The sequence below is a fragment of the Numenius arquata genome, chromosome 15 (assembly GCF_964106895.1).
Source record: "Numenius arquata chromosome 15, bNumArq3.hap1.1, whole genome shotgun sequence".
Taxonomy (NCBI): Eukaryota; Metazoa; Chordata; class Aves; order Charadriiformes; family Scolopacidae; genus Numenius; species Numenius arquata.
In genome coordinates, this window is record NC_133590.1 from 16,246,511 (window position 1) to 16,259,421 (window position 12,911).

The window sequence follows — 12,911 nt, forward strand, 5'->3', positions numbered from 1 at the left end:
AAGCTTTAAAAGCAATAATATAATTATACCGCTTAAACGACAGGGGCAGCGGATGCGGCGCGACACCGCCTCCGGTACCGGCGGTGCGGGCCGAGCGGCAGCGGGGAGGCCGGGGCTCGGCCGCCGCTCGCCCCACCGAGCCGTGCCCCCCGGCAGCGGCCGCCGAGCGGGTCCCGGCGCCTTTCGGAGGAGTTCCAGGAGCGTTTCCCCATCCACCCAGAAGCGCCCGGAACGCCCTGAGGAATCCCAGGAGCGCGCGCAGCAATATGGTTATTACCGGATGATATTTGGGAAGAAAGTGCTAATGGGCAATCTGGTGTTTATTTTGAAACTGCTAACAATGATTTTTCTCTGGTAAAAAGGCAGTGTCTGGGCGCACGGCTGAGTGGGTTTTGAGCATGGGCTCTAACAGATGGTGCGGAGCTTGAGGTGCGGGCTCGCCCCTCCGCTCCCGGCGCCCGCCGGGCTGGGGGAGCGCCTGCCCGGGCTCGGAGCAGCCTCCCTGCCTGCTTCCCTCGTTCCCTGCCTGCTTCCCTCGTTCCCTGCCTCCCTGCCTGCCTCCCTCGTTCCCTGCCTCATTCCCTGCCCGCCCGCCGGGAGGGCTCGCCTGCCCGCGACCCCGGGGCCGGGGTGCAGAGGCGGCCCCCTGCAACCTCCCCCGGTGTTAATTAGCGGGGGGGTGGGATGATGAGCCTAATCCCGAGCAGGGCTCCCTCCGGGGCCGCGCCGCCGCTGGGGCAGCCCCGGGAGGCGGCGGGGGCCGAGCGGGGCGGGGGGGCCCCGCCGCCAGGTATTGTTTTGCGGAGCGAGGGGGTAATATATGACAGCGCAGACATAACAAGCAGCCTGTGGCTGCGAGTGTTTGTTGTTGCAGCGTGCCATATAACTTCTGGTGATTGTTACTTTTCCTCTGATGAAACCACGTATTTATAAGTGATTTATTTTTTATTTTGTAGCACAAACAGAAATCCATAAACTGTCGGTTCAGCGCCATTGACTCTTTGATCAGTTACTGGGCTATTTTTTTTTTTTTTTCTTCTCCTCCCGTCAGTGAGGAGAGATTAAAAGCCTTTATTTTCAGCACTCTTTCTGCTGCAAAGGTACGGAGCCCAAATGAACGATAAAGTGTACTTAAAACCCAGCCTCTTCGCTCCTTTATTCACCGGTAACGAAACTTATAGCTGCCTAAGTAAGCCTCTTAATTAGACCACTCCAGCGATTTCCGAAAACATTTAGCCGCTATATACAAAGGAAATAAACCCACATTGTCAACTCGAGAGCGCTCCAGAGTTTAAAAGGGCTCCTCTGTAACCGATTGAAATAATTATTGAAGGGTACAACGCCTTCGCCTTTGTCAGAGGAATTGCACCTCGCCTGCCAGCCCTGCTTTCCTCCGGGAGGAAATCACGCTATTTCACTCCTGGAGGGGTTGAGATCCCACCCCGGTTTAGTCGAAGAGAAGCAGAAAGTTTCCGCGGGGTGGGAGCGCGGCCGTGCGCGCCGCCTGCGCGGGGTGCGGGGGCCGCTGCGGGCTCGGCTCCGCCGCCGGGGCTCAGCCCGGGGTCCATCCCGGCCCGGGGAAGGTCTCTCCCGGCCCTCGCTCGGGGACCGCAAAGTTAGCAAAAAAATAATACGTGTGGGCAGGCTTTGCCTCGGCCCGGGGGTGTTACACCCCGGCAGAGGGGCGGAATGGTTTTAATTTCCATCTCTGGCGTCTGATTTCCAGAACACTGTAAATTATTCCCTATTCTCACTGTCCTCCCCCCCCCCCCCAAAAAAAAAATACTAAAAAAAATCATGAAATGTCTCTCCAGAAAAAAAACCCAAAAGTTGATAAAATCCACAGCCGGTGAGTAGCTCTGTCTCTAATTGCTGCGGTGCGACGCCGATAACACGTAGTTATCATCGGAAAAGTTGACCAAGACAGGTTAAATAATTTAATAAGGAACCGCTTGTAATTATGTTATTTACAAGGTATGACAGAGGTTTGAGGAAGAAACAGAAGCTGCTCTCAGGGAAACGGGCGGGTTTGGGTGACCCCTGGAGCACGGAGTTTGAATTATGGAGATGGGGGGCTGAGAGGTGAACCTGGACTAGAGGAGAACAAGATGACTTTTCACCTCAGCACATTTAACTTTTAAATCCAAATAAACGTCTCGCGTTACTCGATCGTCGCGTTATAAAAGAACAGGACTAACCCCGGCCGGTTTGGGGGTGCCTGAGGAAGGGGCACCCTCTGCCCCTCTCACCGAGGAAAAATACCGCCACAAAAAAAAAAAAAATAGTTACAAAGGGGGAAAAGTGCATTTAAAAATAAATCTGGGCAAGTTGAGGGAATTTTTTTCTCTTTCCTCTCTGCCTTGCTAAATTAATTATATCAAACATCTGTTCGCATGACGCTGTACTGAATGCCACACACACCACCTCACGATGCCAACGCTTCCTCGAACAGCAACAACACACCTTTTTCGCTTTAAAAATTACCCTCCGATAGCAGCCACCCGAGTTACTCGCTCAGGTAAATTAGAAGTAGGTGCCGTCCGTCGCTCTAATTATCCCCCCGCCCCCTCAAGCGAGGGCAAAACGCAAACTCGGTCCCTTGCCGGTTAAGAAAAGCGCAAACTTTCTCACCTGCTTGGTCATGGAGTCTATTAGACGGACGTACAGGTCCTGCTCCGTCCTAACTCCTGGGGAGGGAAAGCAGAGACAAATTCCTATCAGGATTTCAGCAGCGAACCACCCAAATGACATAATGAAAGCGTGAGGTCAGGCCGTCAACCGCGCCGGGCTTAAAAATAGAATTTAAAAGAAGAAGAATTTGAAAAAATAATAATAATAAAAGAAAAAAAGCCAGAAATGACCCGGTGACGGAGTTCTCGCCCGCTCCTGAAGCCGGCGCTTGGGGGGCCGTGCCCCGGGAAGCCCCCACCCCCCCGGGCCGGTTTGCGGCCGCAGCCGGGGCCGGGGTTCAGGGGGGCCCGGCGGGAGCGGGGCCGGTTGGGGCGGACGGACCCCGCGGGAACCCGGCCCGGGGCTCCGCTCTGCCCGCTCCCTGCGCCCGCCCCGTCCCAATAATTACCATTAATTCGCAAAAGTGAAAAAAGTCACTTAAAAGTGATGTTCTGCTGGAGCAGCTATCGATCCCCTTTTTTACTTTCCACTTCAAGACCGACCGGTTAATCATGTGAAGTGCCATCGACTTATTGATCCGTTATGTTTTGTTTTCCTGATATGCCAAGGAAAGAGCCGTGTTTACACGCGTGTAATTTTAATCTCAAAATCTTTATATCCTTTTCCAAAAGGCCTCGAAAAAGAAAGTAAGACTTTTCTGCGGCACACGGGCGTTCGAAAAACGAGGTAACGGCAACTTACCATTGCTATACAATAACTGAAGTTTATAATGAATCCCATTGTTAGTTTTTTCATTGTTTGGCTCCTGCAAGTAACGATAAATAATTACATTTAGCATGAAAAATATCTCCCTCCTCCTGACGTACATTTTTCTCGCCCCTGAAGCGGCTGGGAATTAACAGTTTGCAGAAATTCAGCCCACTTCGCGGAGCGCTGATGATGTCATTATCTCGGTGCAAATATGTCACGTTTTGCCGTTTTCCCCGCGTTAAAATAAGTCGGGGACGCGGCGAGAAGTTTCTAAACCCGGGATCTGCGCGGAGCGGCCGCAATAACGGGGGGGACCCGCACGTGGTCTGGGCGCCCCTGGAGCCCCGTTATAGGGCTGCCGGGCTCGGAAATTATCTTTCAGCAATTAAATCACACCGAAACGTTTTCCAGAAAAAAAAAAAAAAAAAAAATACAAAAAATAAGATAACAGGCAGACTTACTTTCTCTTTCTCCACAAAGTCCACAAAAGCCGTTCTCTCAATCTCCACCGGCTGCCCCTGCCTGTCGTACAGAGCTAAGACGAAGTGGAAAAAATTGGATTTTCTGAGATTGGAAGGCGGCTGTTTCTCGAAATGTGCCCGAGCCAGCCCCACGCCGCTGCGGGAGAAAACAAGACAAGGCGTGGGTGAGAGCGGCGGGGAAGGGGCGCGGAGGCTCCGCGGCCGCGGGGGGACGCGGGGAGCGCGGAGCGGCGCGGAGCGGGGAGGCTGTAAGTGATACGGGGCGGGCGGGGGGGGGGGTGGGGGGGGGGCGCGAGTGGGGGGGATTTACGGCCGGGATGAGAAATACAGGAGGAGAAAACCGCCGGGAGAGGATTTGGCAGACGTACCTTTGGGCGGCCGTGTTCGCATCCACTACCCCCGCGGTGTGCATCCAGGAGCGGACGGGATTCATCCCGCTGCCCAGCGGCTCCTCTTTCATGGTCGTCCCACCTCTTGGTATATTTTCCTGAATCCCAAACATTAAAACAAATTTGGGCAAAACCAGCTCCTAACCAAAAGGGGTTAAAACTGAGGGAAATGTCAGATACGGGGTGGGTTGGTTGTTGCTTGATTTTCTCTCTCTCTCTCTCTCCTTGGCGGCTGGAATATAAGAGATGACTTTACTCCCTGTGATCAGTAGGAGAAAAGCCCAGTTCAAGTCTTGCTTCCTTCTTCAATCTGTCCTGTATTGGCACGACATAAACAATTTACTGAGTACTTCTGTGCAGCGAGTTGGATGGCGTTCCAGTTTGGTGGTTTAAAAAAAAAAAAAAAAAAAAAAAAAAAAAGAAAAAAAAAAGGAAAAAAAAAAAGAAAAAAGTGTAACTGCAGCCGGCGACACTGCGAGGTTGCTTTTTTTTTTAGGGGGGGAGGGGGGGTAAAAGAATAAATATTTTTGTTGTTGTTTGCAGGCGCGCTCAACGTGGTGTCATCCTAGTATAAAACCGGCCTCGGGAAGGAGGAGGAGGAGGGAGGAAAAAAAAAAAAAAAAAAAAAAAAAAAAAAAGCTTCAGGACACTGCTGAATCGACCACTTTCTGGCAAGCCTCTCCTGCTCCAAAAGACAAATAAACGGAGGGGGGAGAAGGAAAGGGAAAAGAGAGGGGAGAAAAAAAAAAAAAAAAAAAAGGAGAAGAAGAAGAAGGGGAGGAAAAAAAAAAAAAAGAAAAAAAAAAAAAAAAAGATCCTGATTACCGCGGAGGTGTTCCCGGGCACACGCGGGAGAAGGAACGGGGGGCGCGGGCCCGTTGGCGTCTCACGGAATGGACGGGAGGCGCGCAAGAGCCCGGCCCTCCCTCCCCGAGGAGCGCGCCCTTCCCCGGGAGCCGGGCCCCCGCCACGGCGGGGAGAGGTGGCGTCACTGATGACGCGAGCGGTGGGCGGGGTCAGGGCCATATATGGAGCGTGGGGTTCAGGCGCGCGCTGCCGCGCTCCTGGCCGGCCCCCGGTCGTCCCCCCCCCCCCCCCGTCGCCCCCCGGCGACGGGGGGGGGGGGGGGACGACCGGGGGCCGGCCAGGAGCGCGTCCCCAAATCCCTTCTTCAAAGCATCTTCCAGGAACCATCCACTGGTGACCCCCCCGCCCCCCCCTTCGTGGGCCGCGACCCTCGTGGAGGGGTGTTTTGGGGCAGAGGGTGGACAAAGGGTGGGCTGATGCACACCCCCGCTCCCCCCCCCCCCCTCCACCATCACGTATAGAGATAGAGTTATATCGAAACGTATGGATTGGAAGTCTTCATGCACACGCGCACACACACACACACACGTATCTCCACAGCTATATGTCCGTGTATATATATATATTTATATTTATATCCGCCTGGAGTGACGAGCATTTTCCGCCCAGCGTGGGTTAGGACTTCCCTTTTTTTTAATTATTATTATTATTATTTTTTTGTGGGTGTGTGCGAACTGCCAATATTTTTTTGCGAACTGCCAAGGTCCGCGCGCTAATATTTTAATTAATGGGTGAAAATCGAAGTCCGATTTGTGCTATCCCCCCCGATCCTTTCTCCAAGGGGTGAGGGGAAAGGGAAAAAGAAAAAAAAAAAAGAAAAAAAAAAAGAAAAAAATGTGTTAGAAAGCAATCTATTTTGCTGGTGTTGGGGGTTAATGACTATTGCCAAAGATAAGTGAATTATCAAAGCTGTTGCTCTACCCGATCTCAAAATCCATTACATTGCTGGCCGTCTAATTAAATACGTAAGTATAATAAAATCATATTTTATGACTATTTGAGGGTAATGAGATTAGTCTTTAGAAGCGATCGCCACATATTAAAGATGCCACTGTCTATAGAATGTTAATAACCTTAAATCAAAGTGTATGGAAACTATTCACGATAAATTAAAAGAAAACCCCCGTCTTGGTGATCAGCCCGCAGCTCCGGAGGTGACAGCGGGGCAGATGACAAAACCCTCACACTTTTATCGCGGAGGGACGAGCCAACCAAAGTTCCCAAACAATGCGGTGCTCGGGCTGGAGGTGGCATTTGGTGGCGCCGACACATTTAGGGACCTCGGGCGGGCGCCGGGGGGTGCCGGTCCCGTCCCCCCCACCCCCCAGCAGGCAAATTCCCCCCTCCTCAAAACAAGGGGAAAATGCCCAACAACGCGGTGACTGTAACGCGTTCCCCAAACCGCGGAGAACAACGCCCGAGTCGGGTCTTCCCTCCGCGAACGAAAGCGCAACGCTTAAAATCATTTACAGTATCTTTAATTCAGATTACACGCGCCAGGGCGATTTAAATCTGATTACCAAATTAGAAGGTTTTAAAACAAATCCTTTTAAATCTGATACTGTTGACTAAGGAGGGGGGGAAAAAAAAAAAAAGTTGCCTAAGCCCATCACATAAGGTAACGATCCCGCCCCAGAAAGAAAGGGAGTTTTAAACCTTTTTGACAACAAATGCAGCTGCCCCACTATTTTGGACGATATTAAGCGAAAATGAATGCAAATCTGTGTTCAGAAGCCATCTGGCCAGAAATGGGGGAATCAGCTGCTCCTCACAACAGGCTCTGAGCCTGAATCTATTTCAGCTCATTTTCGAGATCATCTGGTCCCGCACCCAAAGCGTGGAAAATACGCTCTTTATCATTCACCAACTTTAGCTGCTTTTTTGTTCCGCTTTTGTGTGTGTGTGTGTGTGTGTGAGTGTGTGTGTGTGAGTGTGTGTGTGTGAGTGTGTGTGTGTGAGTGTGTGAGTGTGTGTGTGAGTGTGTGTGAGAGTGTGTGAGTGTGTGTGTGAGTGTGTGTGTGAGAGTGTGTGTGTGTGAGTGTGTGTGTGAGTGTGTGTGTGAGAGTGTGTGTGTGAGTGTGTGTGAGTGTGTGTGTGAGTGTGTGTGTATGTGAGAGTGTGTGTGTGTGTGTGTATGTGAGTGTGTGTGTGTGAGTGTGTGTGAATGTGTGTGTGTGAGAGTGTGTGTGTGTGAGTGTGTGAGTGTGTGAGTGTGTGAGTGTGTGTGTGTGTGAGTGTGTGTGTGTGTGAGTGTGTGTGAGTGTGTGTGTGTGTGAGTGTGTGTGTGTGAGTGTGTGTGAATGTGTGTGTGTGTGAGTGTGTGTGTGAGTGAGTGTGTGAGTGTGTGAGTGTGTGTGAGTGTGAGTGTGTGTGTGTGTGTCACTCCGCGGCCGGCGGGAGCCCGCCCGGGATGCTCCCCGCTCCGCACCGCTCCCAGGCCGGCATCCCGGGGGGGCAGGGGGTGTACAGCCGTTTCCCCCCCACCCCAGCCCCGGCAACTTCTCCCCGGCCCGGGACGGGCTCGGAGGAGACGGGCGGGAGCGGGGATGGGGCGGGGGGAGGGGGGGGATGCCCGCCGCCCCGGCACCTTGCACCGGAGAACCGGCGGGGCCCCGGCCCGGCGCCGGGCGGGCAGGGGGTGTGAGCGGCTGCCGGGGGCGGCCCGAGCCCTCCCGGCTCCGCAGCCCTCCTCCTCCTCCTCCTCCTCCTCCTCCTCCTCCTCCTCCAGCGCGGCGCGCCAAGTCTCCCTTTTGTGTGAATTTACGGGGTGAGGCTTCAGTGATCCCCCCCGCAAATTTGCATTTAAATAGCGACATCAAGCGATTCGCGTGCCACACACCAGTGGGCTCCCAGATGTCACGGCGGAGCCGGTCAGATGGCCGCAACCCAGCTGTCCCGTCCCCCCCTCCCCTCCCCTCGCCCACCCGCCCCCCGACCCCGCTCCGCGGCCCCCGCACCGCCCGGGCCGGCAGAGCTCCGCGGCCGCGGTAAATCGCGCCTCGCGGCCCGGCCTCGCCTCCGGCCCCGCACCGCATAATAACGCATCATCACACGCCCTGCGTGGATCGCGCAGATTAAAATTGATAGCCTCATTTCCACCGCCGGTATAGGATTCTCCTAAACTTTATTATTATTTGTTTTTTTTTTTCTCGGGACAATCCCCTCGGGACTATTATTTTAATAATTTCACTTTTTTTTTACTTTTTTTTTTTTTCCCCCCCTTTTCCATTTCACGTTTTCCATCACACAAGTTTGAGCCCGTATTTACTTTACCGGCAATTCCGCCGCAGCCCCCGCGGCCGGGCCGCCCTGCTCCGCGCCCCCCCCCCCCCCCCCCCCCCCCCCGTCCCCTGCCCCGCAGCAGCTCCCAGCCCAAAAACTTCTTTCCCAGCGGGAAGTTCCGCCGGGAAGAGGCGAGCGCTGGCCCCGGCTCTCCCTCCGCCTGCCCCCGCCGCCCCGGGGGGCACGGCCGGGCCCGCGCCCGCTCGCCAAGGTGCATATTTCAATTTTATTGTGAGAAGGCGCCTTCGTTACTAACGCGCTGGGCTCCGGGAGGTGTAATTCACGCCCGCTTTAACCGAAACAAATCTCTGCTAACTCTTGTTTCCCGCCCGGCAGAGGAGTGATAAATTTGTATTTTCGGGTATTTTCAATAGCGCGGCGGATGTCCCGGTACCGCGCCCGGCCGCCGGCGGGTGCTTCAGGGCGTAAATTCGCGGCGGAGGAGGTAATCAGCGCGGGGGGCGCAGCGCCGCGGGGGGCCCGGCCCGGCCCTCGCGCGGGGCTCCGCGCAACCTGAGCCCACGGCGGAGCGGCGGCCGCGCAGAGGCCGAGCCGGGGCCCGCCGGCGTGGCGGGGCGCGCAGACCCCCTCCTGCACCGGCAAAGGCCCCCGGTGCCCCGCAAAGGGCAGAGCGTGCGGAAGGGCCGCCCCGCGCGGTGGGTCTGGCCCCCCGGGCCGCCCCGGCTCACCCTCCGCCCGCCTTTCGGCGTTTATTTACCCGGCTTTGGGCTGATTTCAGGACTTTAATTCAAATTCCCGAGCACCCCGGGCCCGGGGAAAAGCCGGCTGGAAGCCGGAGGGGGAGAGCGGTGCGGGGCAGGCACCCGCGTCTGCCGGGCGCGGGGATGCGCAAGAAGCGGCAGCCGGCTCCGCGCTCCGCGCAGGACGCGGCGGGGGCGATGCAGGGCTCGGGGGGAGGACTGTCCCTACCCCTGCCCGGGCGCCGTCGGGGCCGGGCCGCCCCGGTGTCCCTCGGCGGGCCGTACGCGCCCCTTCCCGCGCCCCTGCGCGCCCCGCGGCCAGGCTGCGCGGCGAGGTGGTGCGGCCGCCTCGGAGTAAAGAAACTCCCCGTCGGTGCAGGGGTGTTTTACTCCAGCTGGCGCTTAGCCCTGCGCACCTCCAGGCGCGCTTTCGCGGGCTGCCGCCCTAATATTGTTAAATCAAGAATTAGTTCTCGGGAAAAAAAAAATTAAAAAAAAAAAGAAAAGAAAGATAAAAAGGCTTAAACTCTCCCCGCGCCCGAGTGCCAGCCCTGGCAGCCGCGTGTCCAACGGGAGCCTTTCCTCCGAAGGGAAAACTCCCCGCGGCCGCAGCCCGGCTCCCGGCTGTCCGACGGCGCGGCCCGGGGGATGCTGCGGGGCGGCCGCCCACCGCCGCTCCCCCGCTCCCCGGGGCCGGGGGAGGAGGGGGTTTGGGGGGTCGCGGCTCCGGCGGGCGGAGGGGAAGCCGCCCCCGCGCTGGGGCGCGGAACGGGCGCGGGCGCGCAGGCGGGGCCGCGGGGAGTTGGCGGCCGGACGGGTCCTGTCGTGCGGCGAGAACAATATAAACCGAGTCCAACTGAACAAACAAGGATCGATCAGATAATTTCAGATATTATAATTGGCTTTAATTAAACACACTTCGTTCTAATTAACTCTGAAATTTTAGCATGCTTTGGGACGTTGGTGTCTGATTTGATATTGTCAGTCCAGATGTCCTAATAAAATTCAATCCTCCACTCAAGACTTCAATATTCACTAAGAACAAAATGCAAATTAAATGTAAAACCTAAAGTATCGCCAAAGGTATAATCAAGAAAGGTGTCTCAAAACTTCTCACTTTTTATTACGCAGTAGTTAGAAAATGCAGATTACATCCTAACAAGACCTCTACTGAATAATGGAAACCTTAACTCTTTCGTGGTCGGGGCTCGCTCTGCCCTGGAGGGATCCGCCAGCATCCTCCGCCAACGCGCGGCCCGATATTCGCGGTGCGGGGCTCGGGCGGCCCGAAACGCGCTCGCCCGCGCGGGGGGAACCGGCGGGAGCCCCCGCGGAACGGGCAGCCGGCCGCCGCCGCACTCGCGGAGCCAAACTTTCCGCCTTAACAAGCGCTTTTCTCCCCGGGGCGGACAACGGGAGCTGCCCCCGCCCGGCACCGGGATGCCCGTCTCCCGCTCCGCCACGGCGCAGGCGGCGCGGCCGCGGAGAAAAGCCCGGGAGAAGCCCCGGTCCCGGGCGGCGGGCTCGGGGCAGCGCCCGCTCGGCCACCCGGGCGGGACGCGGATGCCCCGGGGGGGGGGCACGCGGGCGCCGGGGGAAGGTCCCCGTCCCCTCGCCCCGGAGCCTGCCGCCGCCTCGCCGTTTCCCCCGCGAGCCGCAGCGGTCTTTTAAAATAATTAAAGCCCGGAGAGCAGAGCGGTGACGCGCGGAGGCACCGCGGGGTGCGTTACCGGGGGAGCCCCCGGGCTGCGGCTCCCCGTGAGCCCCCCACCTGGCCGCGCCGGAGAGCGGGGCGAGCGGCGCTCGGGAAGAGCAGCTATTCCCACATTAAACATTTGTATGTTTTCCATACTAATGGAGTCACTTAAAGCTGTTGCTAATTTAACTTTTTAAAAAGGCCGCAGCGTGGTGATTTGCATTTTCTTTAGGATATTGAAATGAAGAGAAACCCGCCGGGCGGCGAGGCTGCCCGGAGCGTAGCTGGGGGCCATGCAGAAATAAAACCAGAGAAAGAAAAGAAGAAAGAAAGAAAGTGCCTTCTCTTCCAGACTATTAATAAGCAATTTGTCCCGCTGCAATTTCCATCGCAAAGACAAACGTGTCGGGGCGCCCGCCTGCCCCCCAGCCCGGCCGGGCCCCCGCGGGCCGGCTCCGCGCCTCTCCGCACCGCTCCGCGCTTCCCCGACATCTTCCCACCCCCACCCCCACCCCTCCCGCGCCAAACCGACCCGCGCTCCCCCATCCGGCGGTCCCGCGGGGAGGCGCGGCGGTTGCGCGGCCGGCGGCTCCCCGCGCACCCGGAGGGGCCGGAATTTTTGAAATGAAATTTCCGAAGAAAGGCGCCCGTTTATTTTTGGGTAAACAACAAGTGCTGAGCTCGACATATTCCCCCTCTCGCCGCAGAGACGGCGTCCGCGGCTCTAGCGTGGGGACGGTGTGCCATCTACAGGACACTGCGCGGGCGGCCGCGCTACGCGCCCGCGGCTCCTCGCCGCCGCCGGCAGGCACGGCGGGCCCGCACCCCCCCCCCCCCCAATCCCCAAGTCCCCCCCCGCCCCCTCCCGCCTTGCCATTCCGGGTATGAAGCATCGATTATTTGTTATTTGAACTTTTTAAACATGGCGTTAAAACTTCTCGGGGAGGGGGGGGGGGGGAGAAAGGCTGCGGCGCTGCCCGCGATTTTGAGGCGTTAGATGAAGAGGTGTGAAATGCAAAGATAACGCCGTTTGATTTGTTAGTCCAACTCCGCGATTTGGGAGTTGATGTCCCCACAGACCAGGCTAGCTTTTTCCCTTTATTTATTTTTATTAAAACATCAATCTACTCCGGAGCTGGGTGAACTCAGTTTCACCTAGAGAACATAAAATTCTCCATACCAAGGAAATAAGCACCTTTCATAAATCAACAGTATTCCTGACAGATCGATCAATTTTTGGTTGTTAATCCGAAAGGAGGAGTTTTAATTGCTTCCTGCCTTTTAGCCCGGGCACCCCGGCGGTGCGGCTCCGGCAGCGCCCGGCGCTCCCCGTTTCTGCTCGGGAGGTGAAAAAGCCCCCGGAGACCCCGCGCAGCGCAGCGCAGCACCCCTCCACCCCCCACCCCCAACCGCGCTACCCGCGCGCAAGCGGCCGCCGGCGAGTAACTGCGAGGCGGAACAGAGGTGGGCGCGCAGCGGTGCGCACAGACGCGCGGTGTGGCCCGTCCCAGGTAAGCGGGCGCTCCGCCACCCGCGCCCCCCTCCCCTCCTCCGCCTGCCCGCGCCCCTTCCTCCCTCCCGCCCCCGCGCAGAGGCGCGCAGCCGGGGACGCCGCAGGACCCGCGGCCGCGGGCGCTTACCTTTCGCGGCTAATTAGGCCAGGGAGAGGTTTGTCCGAGGGAAAGCCCCAGCGCGCGCGGAGGGCAGCGTTTATTGAGGAGGGGACCGGCGGAGGAGTGCGCGTGTGCTCTGCGCGCTTTAATACACTACTTACCCACCGCAGCCTCGCCGAGGCTCGGTGGGGGCACGGCGGTGCGCGGAGCGCAGCAGTGCGCAAGCGCCCCCCCCGCGCTGCGCGGGCGGGAGGAGGGCGGGAGGCGCGGGGCGCCCGCGGGGGCGGAATCGGCGGCGCGGTCCCGGGGGGGATAGCGATTGGGGGGGGAAGGGGGGGGGTATCCGGGCCTCGCCCCGTCCCGTCCCGGTACCGCGGACTCTCCCCGAAACCTCCCCCTCGCCCTGCGGGCTGCCCTCCGCTTCGCCCCGCGGAGCGGCCGCCCGCCCCCGCGGAGCTCCCGGTGGGGAGAGGGTCCCGGCGGGGGGGGGGGGCCGGCGG

At 57.8% G+C, this 12,911-nt stretch overlaps 1 protein-coding gene across 12 annotated transcripts in view; it reads right to left on the reverse strand.

Annotated features, from left to right (window-relative positions):
* EBF3 (EBF transcription factor 3) overlaps nt 1-12,588 on the reverse strand; it is a 128,378-nt gene extending 115,790 nt beyond the window's left edge. For 9 of the 12 annotated variants that reach the window (XM_074159045.1, XM_074159039.1, XM_074159036.1 and 6 more), the window contains exons 1-4: nt 4,232-4,604; nt 3,843-3,999; nt 3,373-3,436; nt 2,632-2,687 (exon numbers count right to left, since the gene is read on the reverse strand). In XM_074159045.1, the coding sequence (XP_074015146.1) occupies nt 2,632-2,687; nt 3,373-3,436; nt 3,843-3,999; nt 4,232-4,365 (411 nt within the window). In that variant the 5' untranslated portion in view covers nt 4,366-4,604. Of the gene's footprint in view, nt 1-2,631; nt 2,688-3,372; nt 3,437-3,842; nt 4,000-4,231; nt 4,605-12,438 lie in introns of those variants that run through there. The other 3 variants (XM_074159043.1, XM_074159046.1, XM_074159041.1) reach the window with 3 other exon arrangements.
* Nucleotides 12,589-12,911: the final 323 nt, after the last annotated feature.